This window comes from Lepidochelys kempii, chromosome 7 (assembly GCF_965140285.1).
Source record: "Lepidochelys kempii isolate rLepKem1 chromosome 7, rLepKem1.hap1, whole genome shotgun sequence".
Taxonomy (NCBI): Eukaryota; Metazoa; Chordata; order Testudines; family Cheloniidae; genus Lepidochelys; species Lepidochelys kempii.
Genome location: NC_136386.1, coordinates 85,428,126 through 85,442,122, shown reverse-complemented (window position 1 = coordinate 85,442,122; position 13,997 = coordinate 85,428,126). Strand labels below are relative to the sequence as shown.

The following is a 13,997-nucleotide window of genomic DNA, read 5'->3' as shown; positions in this document are numbered from 1 at the left end:
TACTATTACTCCAGTTTATAAGGTCATCCAGATCTTCCTGTATGATATCCCGGTTTCTCTCTAAATTGGCAATACCTCCCAGCTTTGTATCATCCGCATACTTTTTTAGCACACTTCCACTTTTTGTGCCAAGGTCAGTAATAAAAAGATTGGTCCCAAAACTGATCCCTGAGGAACTCCACTGGTAACCTCCCTCCAGCCTGACAGTTCACCTTTCAGTATGACCCGCTGTAGTCTCCCTGTTAACCAATTCCTTATCCACCGTTCAATTTTCATATTGATCCCCATCTTTTCCAATTTAACTAATCCCCATGTGGCACCGTATCCAACGCCTTACTGAAATCTAGGTAAATTAGATCCACTGCGTTTCCTTTGTCTAAAAAATCTGTTACTTTCTCAAAGAAGGAGATCAGGTTGGTTTGGCACGATCTACCTTTTGTAAAACCATGTTGTATTTTGTCCCATTTACCATTGACCTCAATGTCCTTAACTACTTTCTCCTTCTAAATTTTTTCCAAGACCTTACATACTACAGATGTCAATCTAACAGGCCTGTAGTTACCGGGATCACTTTTTCCCTTTCTTAAAAATAGGAACTATGTTAGCAATTCTCCAATAATATGGTACAACCCCTGAGTTTACAGGCTCATTAAAAACTCTTGCTAATGGGCTTGCAATTTCATGTGCCAATTGCTTTAATATTCTTGGATGAAGATTATCTGGGGCCCCCGATTTAGTCCCATTAAGCTGTTCGAGTTTCACTTCTGCCTCAGATATGGTAATATCTACCTCCATATCCTCATTCCCATTTGTCATGCTGCCATTATCCCTAAGATCCTCATTAGCCTTATTAAAGACTGAGGCAAAGTATTTTAGATATTGGGCCATGCCTAGATTATCCTTAACCTTCACTCCATCCTCAGTGTTTAGCAGTCCCACTTCTTCTTTCTTTGTTTTCTTCTTATTTATATGGCTACAGAAGCTTTTACTATTGGTTTTAATTCCCTTTGCAAGGTCCAACTCTACGTGACTTTTAGCCTCTCACTTTATCCCTACATGTTCTGACCTCAATAAGGTAGCTTTTCTTGCTGATCCCTCCCATCTTCCACTCCCTGTATGCTTTCTGCTTTTTCTTAATCACCTCTCTGAGATGCTTGCTCATCCAGCTTGGTCTACAACTCCTGCCTATGAATTTTTTCCCCTTTCTTGGGATGCAAGCTTCCGATAGCTTCTGCAGTTTTGACTTAAAGTAATCCCAGGCCTCCTACTTTGACTTAAAGTAATCCCAGATCCATAAATTCTTCAGTCCAATCCACTTCCCTAACTAATTTCCTTAATTTTTGAAAGTCAGCCCTTTTGAAATCAAAAACCCTCGTCACAGATTTATTTTTATTTATCCTTCCTTTCAGTTTGAACTGAATTAAAGAGCACTTATGCAGACAGCAGCCACATCACATGGTATGCAGGCTACTTCTGATATACAAAGCACAGTCACAGAAGAGAATTAGTGCTAAGGTATTAGGGGGCTTTGGTGGGCTTGAAAGGTATAATTATAGCTTTAAAAAAGGCGTGACTATCTCTAGAGTGTTCATGCACATGATCTAATTTCTTAGTTTTCTCCTAAAATATAACAAACTGCGGGGCGGGAGGGGGAATATATGCCTTGAGAGATAGACAAAGTGGTTGCAAGACACAAATTGTGGGTGCGCCACAAACAGGATGCCTGCTGTGCCATTGTTTCATCACCACTGAAATAAAGTGTTCTGTAAGGTTCATCTTAGCCTTATCTAGAAACCAGAAATGTTATAAAGCTGTGGACTCCACTGTGGTGGGCCTGTAGGCAGCATACTTATTTTCAGGGGCAGCTTTTTGATCTTTAGTACTGGTAGTCGGATCAGGAACTTCCATCATGTTAAATGACAGGTTGGCTGTTCTCAGTGCCAAGGAAGGGAGCTATTCTCCATATCGTTAATCCCAGGGAAAGCGTTCATCAACTTTGCATCACTGAACTAGAATCAAAGACAACAGATAACGGCCTGCCCTGCAGGGCTTTCACTGTAGTGAAACCTGCAGTGATGCAGTATTTCTGCCTGCCTGGCATAGCAGGCATCTAGAGGTATAAGTGGAATGAGAGATGCAGTGTATAATGAGAGATACAGATGCAAAAACAAAGAGAAGGGAATTTGGGAATAAAAGAGAATCTGTGTAAAAAGAACCTAGCAGCCATTATACAGAATCATCCCTTTAGCATATATCCTAACACTCATTTAAAAACAAACAAAAAAAAAAACAACCCACCTTTAACTTTTACTAGAAACTGCTTTTATAATTGAGTATTTGAGGGATGTCTCAGTGCTTTTTTCTTTTTACTTCCTGTAATTAATATTTCTGATAGTTATATTTCTTATTTCTAAAAGACACCTAATTATTGGGAATAAAGAAGAGGAAATTAGGCATGGGATGGGAGGCAGAGGAATTAATTTGTGTTGACACTTGATGGTTTTGTCTTTCTGCCATTTTGCTTTTCTCTCAAGTGGGGTCTACAAGATTCTCAGTCAGATTCATCTCTTTAGAATTGCACATTTTCCCTGTTTGCCCTTAAATTCTTTGGGTTCTCTTTTAAAAATTAGCCCTTTTTAAACTCTTGACTTACAGCTAACAAACCATACAAATGTGGATGGTTTTTCATTGAGTCTTCTACATTAAAAAAAGGCATTTAAAAATCATTTTGCTAGCATCTTCTCCTTCTCCTCTCCCCCCTCCCCCCGCATACACATTCTGTGCCGTGCAATTTAATGTGAGGTTTCTTGGCTCCATTGAAGAAAGCTGTATAAAGGAAATCCACACTGTGGGAGGCATACTAATAAATTCACAGTCATTACTGTAAATGCAATTTGCTGCTCTCATCTACTCTTCAGGGATAGCTTCTGTTTTGGTGTGATTTCATGGTGGTTGTCAGTAAGTTACAACAAAATGGAGAAGCTCATTGACTGTTTACTTTTTTCCTAATAAGGACTCATGTGCTTGTGGAATTCACTCAACTGGTGCCAAGTATTAGAATTCTATGTCAGTGTAAAAAAAGAAATGGATTGCCTTAGACAAGGGTGACTAGATATCCCGATTTTATAGGGACAGTCACAATTTTGGGGTCTTTCTTATGTAGGCTCCTATTACCCCCCACCCCATGTCCCGATTTTTCACATTTGCTGTGTGGTCACCCTACCTTAGACTGAGTGTCTTGGAAAACTGAGTGAATATTTTTAATGGAAGCTGCCTTGTATCAGTCATTGGTAATGCCTCATGCTAAGGAACTGAATTTTTGATTTCTCTTCCCTTTCTCAACGTCCAGGAGACATGTCTGCACCATGCCCATTTCTAGAATTATAGGGACAGGTTTTCAGATGCATATGTGCCAATGTAGGCTCACAAATAGTCAGTTGTACATACCTGGGTGCACACCAGTTGGGGTGTTTGCACATCGGGGTTGAGCACATGAAGTGTGCTTGTGTAACACTGACAGACTCTGGTCGTTGGCAGGCATGATAGAACCTGGGACTTCTGAGGCTTAGTGTATGAGCTTCTACTGCATGAGCTAAAAGCCACATGGCTCTGAGCCAAGGCTGTAGCAGACTCATCAATCTCTAGGTGGTCTAGGTACCACTACAGGGGGACAGAGCACCACACTCAGCAGGTATGGGTTACATGTGCTCATCTGAGAACATAGCCCACGATTGGTACTCTCCTTAAGCTTGTATTTTGTTACTTCACCGATAGGCACACTCCTCTCTTCTCAGATTCCTCTGCTACTATATCAAATTGATTGTAATAGAATGTCAGGCTGTATCTGATGCAATTGGTATCAATGAAGCACTTAAACTAGAAATTACTTGTTGATTTCACCACTTCTACCCTTCACCAAACTCACATATTGTTTTATATGAAGCAGATGACTTACATTAACACTCAGCTCTTACATCCCTATTCGTGGACCTCAAGCACTTAGGAAGCTGATTTATTTTACACTGCATTTAGGAACATTGTCTTATCTTTTTTGGTAGTAACATGTAGACACCCAGACTAGAATTCTTAAACAATTATTTTTGATGCATTTGGAATGGGGGGAGAGGGGAGCGAAGTTTTAGTTGTTTTGTGTTTTGAAGAGGGAGGGAATGTTTTTTGAGGGGAAATGTCACTATTTGTTTGCAAAACCTGGACCACATGTTTGCAATGTGCAATGGTTCCTCTTCTAGTGCAAAGCCTTCCGGGTTCTCAGTTCTGTTGAAGATTGCAAAATCCCAGAGTGTAGGATCAAAAATTCTCCCAGATGACAACAGATTTCACAGCACAGCTGTTGAATTATTGGAAAGTGTAGGGTCGCAAGTGCTCTCTCTATTGTAAAGAGGTGTAATTTTTTTTTATTTAAATTGATTGTATGAAAACGAGACTTGTAGCCTGGATAAAGGCATTATCTGAACACAAATATTAAGAATAAATTGTGGCATAGTATATTTGTTTGCAGGAACTTAACTTCCCTGAAGCTTTTTAACAATAATAAATGAATTTATAAAGCACCCTTTTGCCACAGGTACTTGAGGTTCTGTACGACATAATAAGGACAAATTAAAATTATATACTATCATTATAATGAAACCCACCCTTTTAAAATACAGAGAGATGAAAACTATGTCAGTGCTCTTCACTCCTAACCTGCATCACTCCTACCCCACTTATGCACTTCTTTTCTATCATTACTTTTTAAAGTTAGAATTGGAAAACAAATCATAATAAATATCAACATATGTTAGTACAGAGACTACCAGTTAACCCTCCCCACCTTGTCCTCTATAATCCAATTATCAGCCCCAAAAGAAAAAGTAGAGGGAGGTCGCTGAATGCTCCCAATGGGAATGGATAATGGTTATATATAATGCTAAGCCATTGATTTCTGTACAGCCGGAACTACTATAGTAACCATGCTGAATTGTGTGTGAGTGTTGTGACATGGGTCGCTGGCCACTAGGGACTCTGCTGAAACTACCAGATGCCTTTTCCCTTGTGGCCTGAATTCATTCTCTAGACTGAGATGCCGCTAACCTTGCCATGAACTCTGTTACTGCGTATTGCAAGTTTAATATCACAAACCTCTCCACAAAGCCTGGTCAGTGATTGTCAAGGTTCCTTCCCCACTCTGAACTCTAGGATACAGATGTGGGGACCTGCATGAAAACCCCCTAAGCTTATTTTTACCAGCTTAGGTTAAAACTTCCCCAAGGTACAAACTATTTTACCTTTTGCCCTTGGACTTTATTGCTGCCACCACCAAGCATCTAACAAATATATAACAGGGAAAGAGCTCGCTTGGAAACGTCTTTCCCCCCAAAATCCTCCCCAAACCCTACACTCCCTTTCCTGGGGAAGGCTTAATAAAAATCCTCATCAATTTGCATAGGTGAACACAGACCCAAACCCTTGGATCTTAAGAACAATGAAAAAGCAATCAGGTTCTTAAAAGAAGAATTTTAATTAAAGAAAAGGTAAAAGAACCACCTCTGTAAAATCAGGATGGTAAATACCTTACAGGGTAATCAGATTCAAAACATAGAGAATCCCTCTAGGCAAAACCTTAAGTTACAAAAAGACACAAAAGCAGGAATATACATTCCATTAAGCACAGCTTATTTTATCAGCCATTTAAAGAAATCATAATCTAACACATTTCTAGCTAGATTATTTACTAAATTCTAAGACTCCATTCCTGTTCTGTCCCCAGCAAAAGCATCACACAGCCAGAGAGAGCCTTTGTTTCTCCCTCCCCACCTCCAGCTTTGAAAGTATCTTATCTCCTCATTGGTCATTTTGGTCAGGTGCCAGCAAGGTTATCCTAGCTTCTTAACCCTTTACAGGTGAAAGGGTTTTTCCTCTGGCCAGGAGGGATTTTAAAGGTGTTTACCCTTCCCTTTATATTTATGACAGTGATGATTCAAGATGTATTATTTTCACAGATGCTGGAACTTGCCTTTATACTGGCTCTGGACTGCTTAGCAGGAAAACAATACTCAGCCTGCAGGAACCCAGAGTTGCAAAGATGACAAGTCATGTGTTTTTTCAACACGGGAGGAAAAAAGCCTTCTTACTAACCATGCAAGGAATAGAGAGTCTGTGAGCAGGGGAGGTGGGAAATTATATGTGGAGGGTTTACTCTCATTCTGATGCTTTTCTCTCATTTCAAGGAGCAAAAAGTTAAAAGACCCACAATTCAAGTTATATAGACTTCGCAAACAAGAAGAAACAGTAGTTTTGGCTGGTGGGTGGTTTTCTTTTGTTTTGTTTCCAGAATTGGTGCTTAATGCTTTTACTTCAATAAAAATAATAGCAACATTTCAAGGTTCATCAGCATCCCTACAATAACAACAACATTGTGCGTGTATAATGTAGGAACACAGGTCTTTTGAGGAGACTGATTTCAAGGAGGGAGTTCAACAGAGTGGGGAAGAAATTTAATTTAAAACTTCCTGAGAAAAATACTTTGGACGGTAGCTTTTTGTAAAACACTATTCTTCTTCGAGTGCTTGCTCATGTCAATTCCATTCTAGGGGTGTGTGCACCCGTGTGTACAGTTGTTGGAGACTTTTGCCTTAGCGGTATCTGTAGGGTCAGCTGCAGCACCCCTTTGAATGCCATGTTCATGTGTTGGTATGTTAGGTCCTGCCTACCCTACACCCTCTCACTTCCTTCTTACCCATGACAGTTGGTTGGAGCACCTTGTCTTGCAAATCACAAGAGCATTAGCAGTTCTTTACAACCTCTGTTTATTATCTTTGTATATAGTTTGTAGGTACTTAGCCATTAAGTTAAGCGTTAGGTTAGTTTGATAGTTAGAGTCCCGGCTGGAACTTCGCCTCAGAGCAGGGCATGCCCCGCTCTCCCAGCTTCAAACCATGCTCATTATGCAGCAGGCCGATGCCTAGTAGTGACCCCCATGACAGCTGTTTGAAGTGTTTGGGGGAGTCCCATAGAAAGGACAAGTGTCGAATCTGTAAAAACTTTCGACGTAGAACACAAAAGGAGCAGGATATCCACCTGAGGGCCCTCCTCATGGAGGCTGCGCTTCGTCCTGCATTGGAGCCTTCCCACTCGGACCCCACACCAAGCAATTCGATTTCAGTGCGGAGTGCAGTGCTGGCACCAGGCTCCTCCCAGCACTATTCCCCCTTGCCGGTGCCTAAAAAGTGGAAAAAGAAGAGCGCCCCCCCCAGCACCAGAAGGGAAAGGGGCTTTGGGCAAAGGCCATGTGCCTGCCCTGGGGCTTCACGGGGCTACCGTGGAGGTTGGACTCCCCAGTCCAGCCAGGATCCACCTCTGACTCTGGGGAGCAGCAGGAGACCCCGGCCTCTCCCAGGGCTCTCATTGCCCGAAGCAGCCCTGGCAGCTAAAGAACAAGTAGGCCATCTGGCACCGCAGATGCCGCAGAAGGCTCAACTAAGACCTTGACATCTAAGGGCAAGCCGATCATGGGACGCCTCATCGGGCAGTGGAGCACCCTCAGTCACTGGACCTCAGGCGCAGATCTCCATCTCCACAGCCTTGGACCCAGGCACTGTATCCTAGGTCTCCGACCAGAAGGCCCAGGTCCTCAACACGCTCTACCTCTACAAGACATGGGACACCAGAGTCGAGGCACTGGTACCAGCAAGCTTCCCATCAGAGATCAACACGGCCCAGGTCACCTTCTCCAGACAGTCTCCCAAACGTTAGTCCCTGCCCGGGTGGGGCCGCTCCTTGTCACGGCATTGGTCCCATTCTCCGCGGTACTGTTCACTGCGCAGGCACCGTTCCTCGCCCTCGCCTTGCCAGTCGCCAACCAGAGTCAGTCGACAGACTCAGGCCTCGATGGCTTTGCCCTGGTCGTCGGAAGGGCAATGGTATACTGGCATACAGAGTATACTTATAAAGTTTGTGGATGATACCAAGCTGGGAGGGGTTGCAAGTGCTTTGGAGGATAGGATTAAAATTCAAAATGATTTGGATAGACTGGAAAAATGATCTGAAGTAAATAGGATGAAATTCAATAAGGACAAATGCAAAGTACTCCACTTAGGAAGGAACAATCAGTTGCACACATACAAAATGGGAAATGACTGCCTACGAAGTAGTACTGCAGAAAGGGATTTGGGGGTCATAGTGGATCACAAACTAAATATGAGTCAACAGTGTAACACTGTTGCAAAAAAGCAAACATCATTCTGGGATGTATTCGCAGGAGTGTTGTAAACAAGACATGAGACTTAATTCTTCCGCTCTACTCCGCGCTGATTAGCCTCATCTGGAGTATTGTGTCCAGTTCTGGGTGTCACATTTCTGAAAGGATGTGGACAAACTGGAGAGAGTCCAGAGAAGAGCAACAAAAATTATTAAAGGTCTAGAAAACATGACCTATGAGGGAAGATTGAAAAAATTGCATTTGTTTAGTCTGGAACAGAGAAGACGGAGAGGGGACATGATAACCACTTTCAAGTATGTAAAAGCTGGTTAAAAGAAGGAGGAAGAAAAAATGTTTTTCTTAACCTCTGAGGATAGGACAAGAAGCAGTGGGCTTAAATTGCAGCAAGGGAGGTTTAGGTTGGACATCAGGAAAAACTTCCTAACTGTCAGGGTGGCTAAGCACTGAAATAAATTGCCTAGAGAGGTTGTGGAATCTCCATCGTTGGAGATTTTTTAGAGCAGGTTAGACAAACACCTGTCAGGAATGGTCTCGGTAATTAGTCCTGCCATGCATGCAGGGGACTGGACTAGATGACCTCTCGAGGTCCCTTCCAATTCTATGATTCTATGGTCCGAGTCGGACCAGGAGTTCAGCCCGTCACCAAGGAGAGGTAATTCGCTGCCGACTCATGATACTGGTGCGGCACCTGCAGTGACAACGTGGCAGCAGTCTGCTCAATGGCCGTACTGGAACCCATGAGCGTGCCAGTAATGCCGGACGTGTGTTCCCACCAGTCCTCCCTGGCTGCCTCGGACAAATGGCCCCAGCACCACCGGCACTGGAGTCCGAACGTAACACCGAATCCAATGCAGGGAGAGCACACCAAACCCCAGCACCTAAGGAGCTGTCCCCGTATTGGGAGCGGGAACCTGCTCCTCCACAGGTGGTGCAGTCATCGTCGTCTTCCCCGGATGAAGCGGTGGCAGGTCCCTCCAAAACGGGCAGTCCCCCCAACGACTTCAAGGAGCACCAGGCTGCTAAAAGGGTTGCTGCTAATTTGAACCTACTAATTGAGGAGGTTGCGGAGGAGTCCAATGACCTCTTTAACGTTATATCCTCCTCTGCCCCGGCCTGGGTCGCACTGCCCGTCCCCCCAGGGTCCTTAAAATTGTCAAGTCATTGTGACAAATGCCCTCTTCCATTCTGCTGACTTCTAAGAAGGTGGAAAAGAAGTATTACATCCCTACACACACCCTCCAGCGGCTTCACTGGTCATGTCCTCTGTGAATGAAAGGGACAGGCAAGGTGACGTTAGTGGCACACCAAAGAACAAAGATGCCAAGAGACTCGATTTATTTGGCAGAAAGATTTATTCAATAGCCAGCCTACAATTCAGGGTGTGTTAGGCAGGTACAATTTTAACCTGTGGGACTCCTTTAACAGATTCAAAGAGCCCTCTCACAGGATCGAGCCCAGGAGGGCCCTCCAAATAGCCTGGAACACTACTAACTCAGCAGCCAGGATAGTTGCTTGTATGGTGGTCATGAGGCACAGCTCCTGATTGCAGTCCTCCAGGTTGCCCCAGGAAATGCAGGCCACTATTCAGGACCTCCCGTTTGAGGGGGCGGGGCTCTTCGAGCTCACGGACTCAAGGCTCCATGGCCTTAAAGATTCCCAGGCCACCCTCTGCTCCTTGGGCCTTCACCCTCCTTAGCAGTTCAGGAAGCCATTCCATCCTCCACCTCCTCTGCCCCCGCAGTCTAGGTCCTGGGGAACTCCCCAATCGGGTTCCTACATGAGGAAGGACAGAGACAAGGGGTCTAAGTGGCGACACCCTTCATCTTCCCGCTCATCTGCTCAGCCTGATCTGCCCAGGAGGCCAGAAGCAGTCCATTTTGAGGGTGCACTCAAGGATGACGCCCAGTCACTTCACTGGATCCACCCTCCCTCTCTCTCCTCGACCGTCTCCCCCGCTTCCGGTCAGCCTGGTCTCAGCTAACCTCGGACCATTGGGTGCTAGAAGTAATATCCTCAGGTTACATCCTGCAATTCATAGTGCCAGGTTGGCCGCACCAGCATTGGTTCGGCATGCTCCTGAACCTCTTGGCCACTCCATTCCAGTTACTGCTCAGGCTGGACCTACTATCCCAGAACCATGGCAGTCTCCTGCATCCAAATCTGGCGGCACTGCATCCTACAGCTTGGCTACTGCATAGTTAAATGCACAGGAGCAGCAGTGCTTGGCTGATGTCCAAGAGGTCCTGTTGGGCAGTAGAAAGCCCTCCACCAGAGCAACCTACCTGGCCAAATGGAAGCGGTTTGCCTGCTGGACCTTGGACAAAGGCGTTAAGACTGAGCGAGCCTCTCTGCAGTTAATCCTGGACTACCTTCTGCATCTCAAGCTCCAAAGCCTATCCCTTTCATCTGTCAAGGTCAACTTGACAGCTATCTTGGCCTTCCATCTGCCGCTTGAGGGAAGGTTGTTTTTTGCCCAGGACATAACTGCCAGGTTCCTCGAGGGCCTTGAACACCTCTACCCACACATTCCTCCATGGAACCTCAATCTGGTGCTGTCTCGGCTCATAGGACGCCCCCTTCGAGCCTCTGGCTTCCTGCTCTCTCCTCCTCCTTTCCTGGAAGGTTGTGTTCCTGGTTGCAGTAACATCTGCCTGCAGGGTCTCTGAGATTAAGGCACTCACCTTGGAACAACCCTATAGGGTCTTTTACAAAGACAGGGTCCAGCTGAGGCCCAACCCAGCTTTCCTGCCCAAGGTGGTCTCTGTTTCATACAGACCAGGACATTTACTTTCCTGTCTTTTTTTCCAAAGCCACATAAGTCGGAGGAGGAGGAGCATAGGCTGCATTCCCTAGATGTCAGAGGGTGTTAAGCTTCTACATTGAAAGAACCAAGCCATTCTGCAACTTGACACAACTGTCCATCACTGTGGCTGACGGGATGAAAGGTCGCCCAGTGTCTGCTCAAAGAATTTCTTCTTGAATCACCACCTATATTTGCTGCTGCCACGATCAGGGAAAAGTACCATCCCCGGTGATTGTAACTGCTCACTTGACCAGGGTGCAGGCCTCTTTGGCAGCTTTTCTGGCCAAGGTGCCTATCCAGGACATCTGTAGGGTGGCCACCTGGCTGGCCGTCCATACATTCACGGCCCACTATGCACTTACCCAGCAGGCCCAGGACAATGCTGGCTTCATAGAATCATAGAATATCAGGGTTGGAAGGGACCTCAGGAGGTCATCTAGTCCAACCCCCTGCTCAAAGCAGGACCAAAATCCCCAATATTTGCCCCAGATCCCTAAATGCCCCCTCAAGGATTGAACTCACAACCCTAGATTTAGCAGGCCAGTGCTCAAACCACTGAGCTATTTCACCTCCCCGGTATGGCAGTTCTACAAGCTGCTAAACTGTGAACTCCGAGCCCACCTCCGAGAATACTGCTTTTGAGTCACCTAGAATGGAATCGACATGAGCAAGCACTCAAAGAAGGAAAAACAGTTACCAACCTTTTGTAACTGTTGGTCTTCAGGATGTGTTGCTCATGTCCATTCCATTACTCATCCCTCTACCCGTCCCTATTGCCGGCAAGAAGGAACTGAGAGTGCGTAGGGTCGGCAGCGCCTAATATACCGACGCATGAGCATGGCACTCAAGGGGGCGCCAGAGCCTACCCTATGGATACCACTAAGGCAAAAGTCTCCAACAACTATGCACGTGGGCATGCACACACCTAGAATGGAATGAACATGAGCAACACAGTTACAAAAGGTGGGTTACCAGTTTTTTCCTGTGGAAGATGAAAGATAACACTGATTTAAGATTACTGTATTCTATTAATAACGTATCCTTATTTTATTTCAGTTACCATGCAGCAGGTAGCCAGGACAGTGGCAAAAGTGGAGCTCTCAGACCATGTGTGTGATGTGGTGTTTGCTCTTTTTGATTGTGACGGTGAGTGGCTTTAATCTACTGTAATTGGTCTGACCTTTTCATAGTCCCAGCATGTTCCCAATGTGTTGTGTAGTTTATCTGTATTTCCAAAAAAAAAAAAAAAACCCCTGAAAGAATCAAGCTATAAAAGCCAAATATGTTATATTTGTGCATTTCAATAATATTTTCTTTTCAAGGGATGAGTTGGTTGTATCTGACAAACCTTTATCAGCATCAGAGCACTCTCCTATTGTTCCCCATTTTGCCATTTATAATGTAGAGAGATACTAAAAGTAAGATCAATAACCAGAGGCAGTCAAAATGAATGAGATTTGGAGGCTTGCTTTCTTCCACCCCACCACCACCCCCTCGCCCCAACTGGCTTAATTATCTATTGTTTTCATTTCTGCTCTCCAGCTTATCAGTAGCATGAAAATACTACTAGACTTTGGCCTTCCATAGCATTATTATCCATTTCATGGTGATATTCACTGTTCCCTTCACACTGTGTTATAGTTCACTGTTTGTGTTGTGGTCTGTATTAAAAGCTTATACTTTTCCAGAGGGTTTCGTTAATGGCATTCAGTGCTCTCTGAAAGTTTTCATATATCTATCTAACTTAAGAGTTTGAGGGTTTTGTAGGTCAGATTTCTGGCTGAATAGCTCACTGCAGAGAGAAAGCAGACTATCTTCTGCTCCCAGAAACATTATACGTTTAACATAATTAGCAATTATGGCCTATTGTTGGTAATAAGAATATTTAGCACTGCCTATTGTTGGTAATAAGAATATTTAGCACTAACACGGTACTTTATATTTACAGCTCTGTACAAACACTTGCTAATTAATGGTAGCAATGTGCATTGCCATGCAAGAAGCCTGGAATTTATTCCCAGTAGTTTGCTCTTTCTGGCCTGCTCTTGTCATTCAAAAGCAATCTCAGGTTGATTAAGGAGGAAAATTACTGAGCTCAGAAGTGTCTCCAGCCATATAGGATGATGACTGCAGTGCAGGTCTCAAAAGTGGGAGCTGAAAAATGGAAGTTGAAGAGATCCAAACTCCTCCAGCAGGGATGCTGAATTAACAATTTTTGGTTAACTCAATGGCCAGCTCAACGAGTAGATGCACTGTGTCCCCTACACAGCAGAACCAAAGTTCAGTTAAAGAAACTAAGAACCATAATCTCTAATGCTAAACTAGGTTTTGCAGATCTCGTATATAAGGATTTTATTCCAGCTGTGGTGATTTTTCAGTATCCCACTAACTAGTTTAATTTTTCCGTTGTGGACAGAAACTCAGGGCTGGATGATGTCCTCTGTGAACAGTAGCAGAAACATTCAAAACTGCAGTATACATGCCATGCGTTCAGACATTCAAGTGAAACATTACACTCTGGTAATAATTGGACCAGGCAAACCAAGAGCATCCTCTGTGCAATGGCATTTTGTGGAGTAAGCAATGAGTGTTAATCACACTTACATTGTGAAAGTGAATATACTTAACTACAGAGTCACAGTGATTGTGTCTGCATAATGTACGACAAGCCAGAACTTAATGCACTTTGTAATGATACTAGTGAGATTGGCTACTTCAAGCACTGTAACTCTGAATATGGAAGTTCAGTAGCTGCCCTTCAGTGAGTATATTGGGTACTTTGTTTAACCAGCCTATCATCCTGTGACATTACACTTTTCTGTGACATCATGGCAGGAAATCATGCCAGAAGCTGGGAATAGGTGACGGGATGGATCACTTGATGATTACCTGTTCTGTTCATTCCCTCTGAAGCATCTGGCTTTGGCCCCTATCAGAAGACAGGATATTGGGATAGATGGACCATTGGTCTGA

At 44.3% G+C, this 13,997-nt stretch overlaps 1 protein-coding gene across 7 annotated transcripts in view; it reads left to right on the top strand.

Annotated features, from left to right (window-relative positions):
- MICU1 (mitochondrial calcium uptake 1) overlaps positions 1-13,997 on the top strand; it is a 217,284-nt gene that overhangs the window by 186,197 nt on the left and 17,090 nt on the right. For all 7 annotated transcript variants that reach the window (XM_073353626.2, XM_078853821.1, XM_078853824.1 and 4 more), the window contains one exon: positions 12,081-12,170. In XM_073353626.2, coding sequence (XP_073209727.1) covers positions 12,081-12,170 — 90 coding nt within the window. The remainder of the gene's footprint in view (positions 1-12,080; positions 12,171-13,997) is intronic.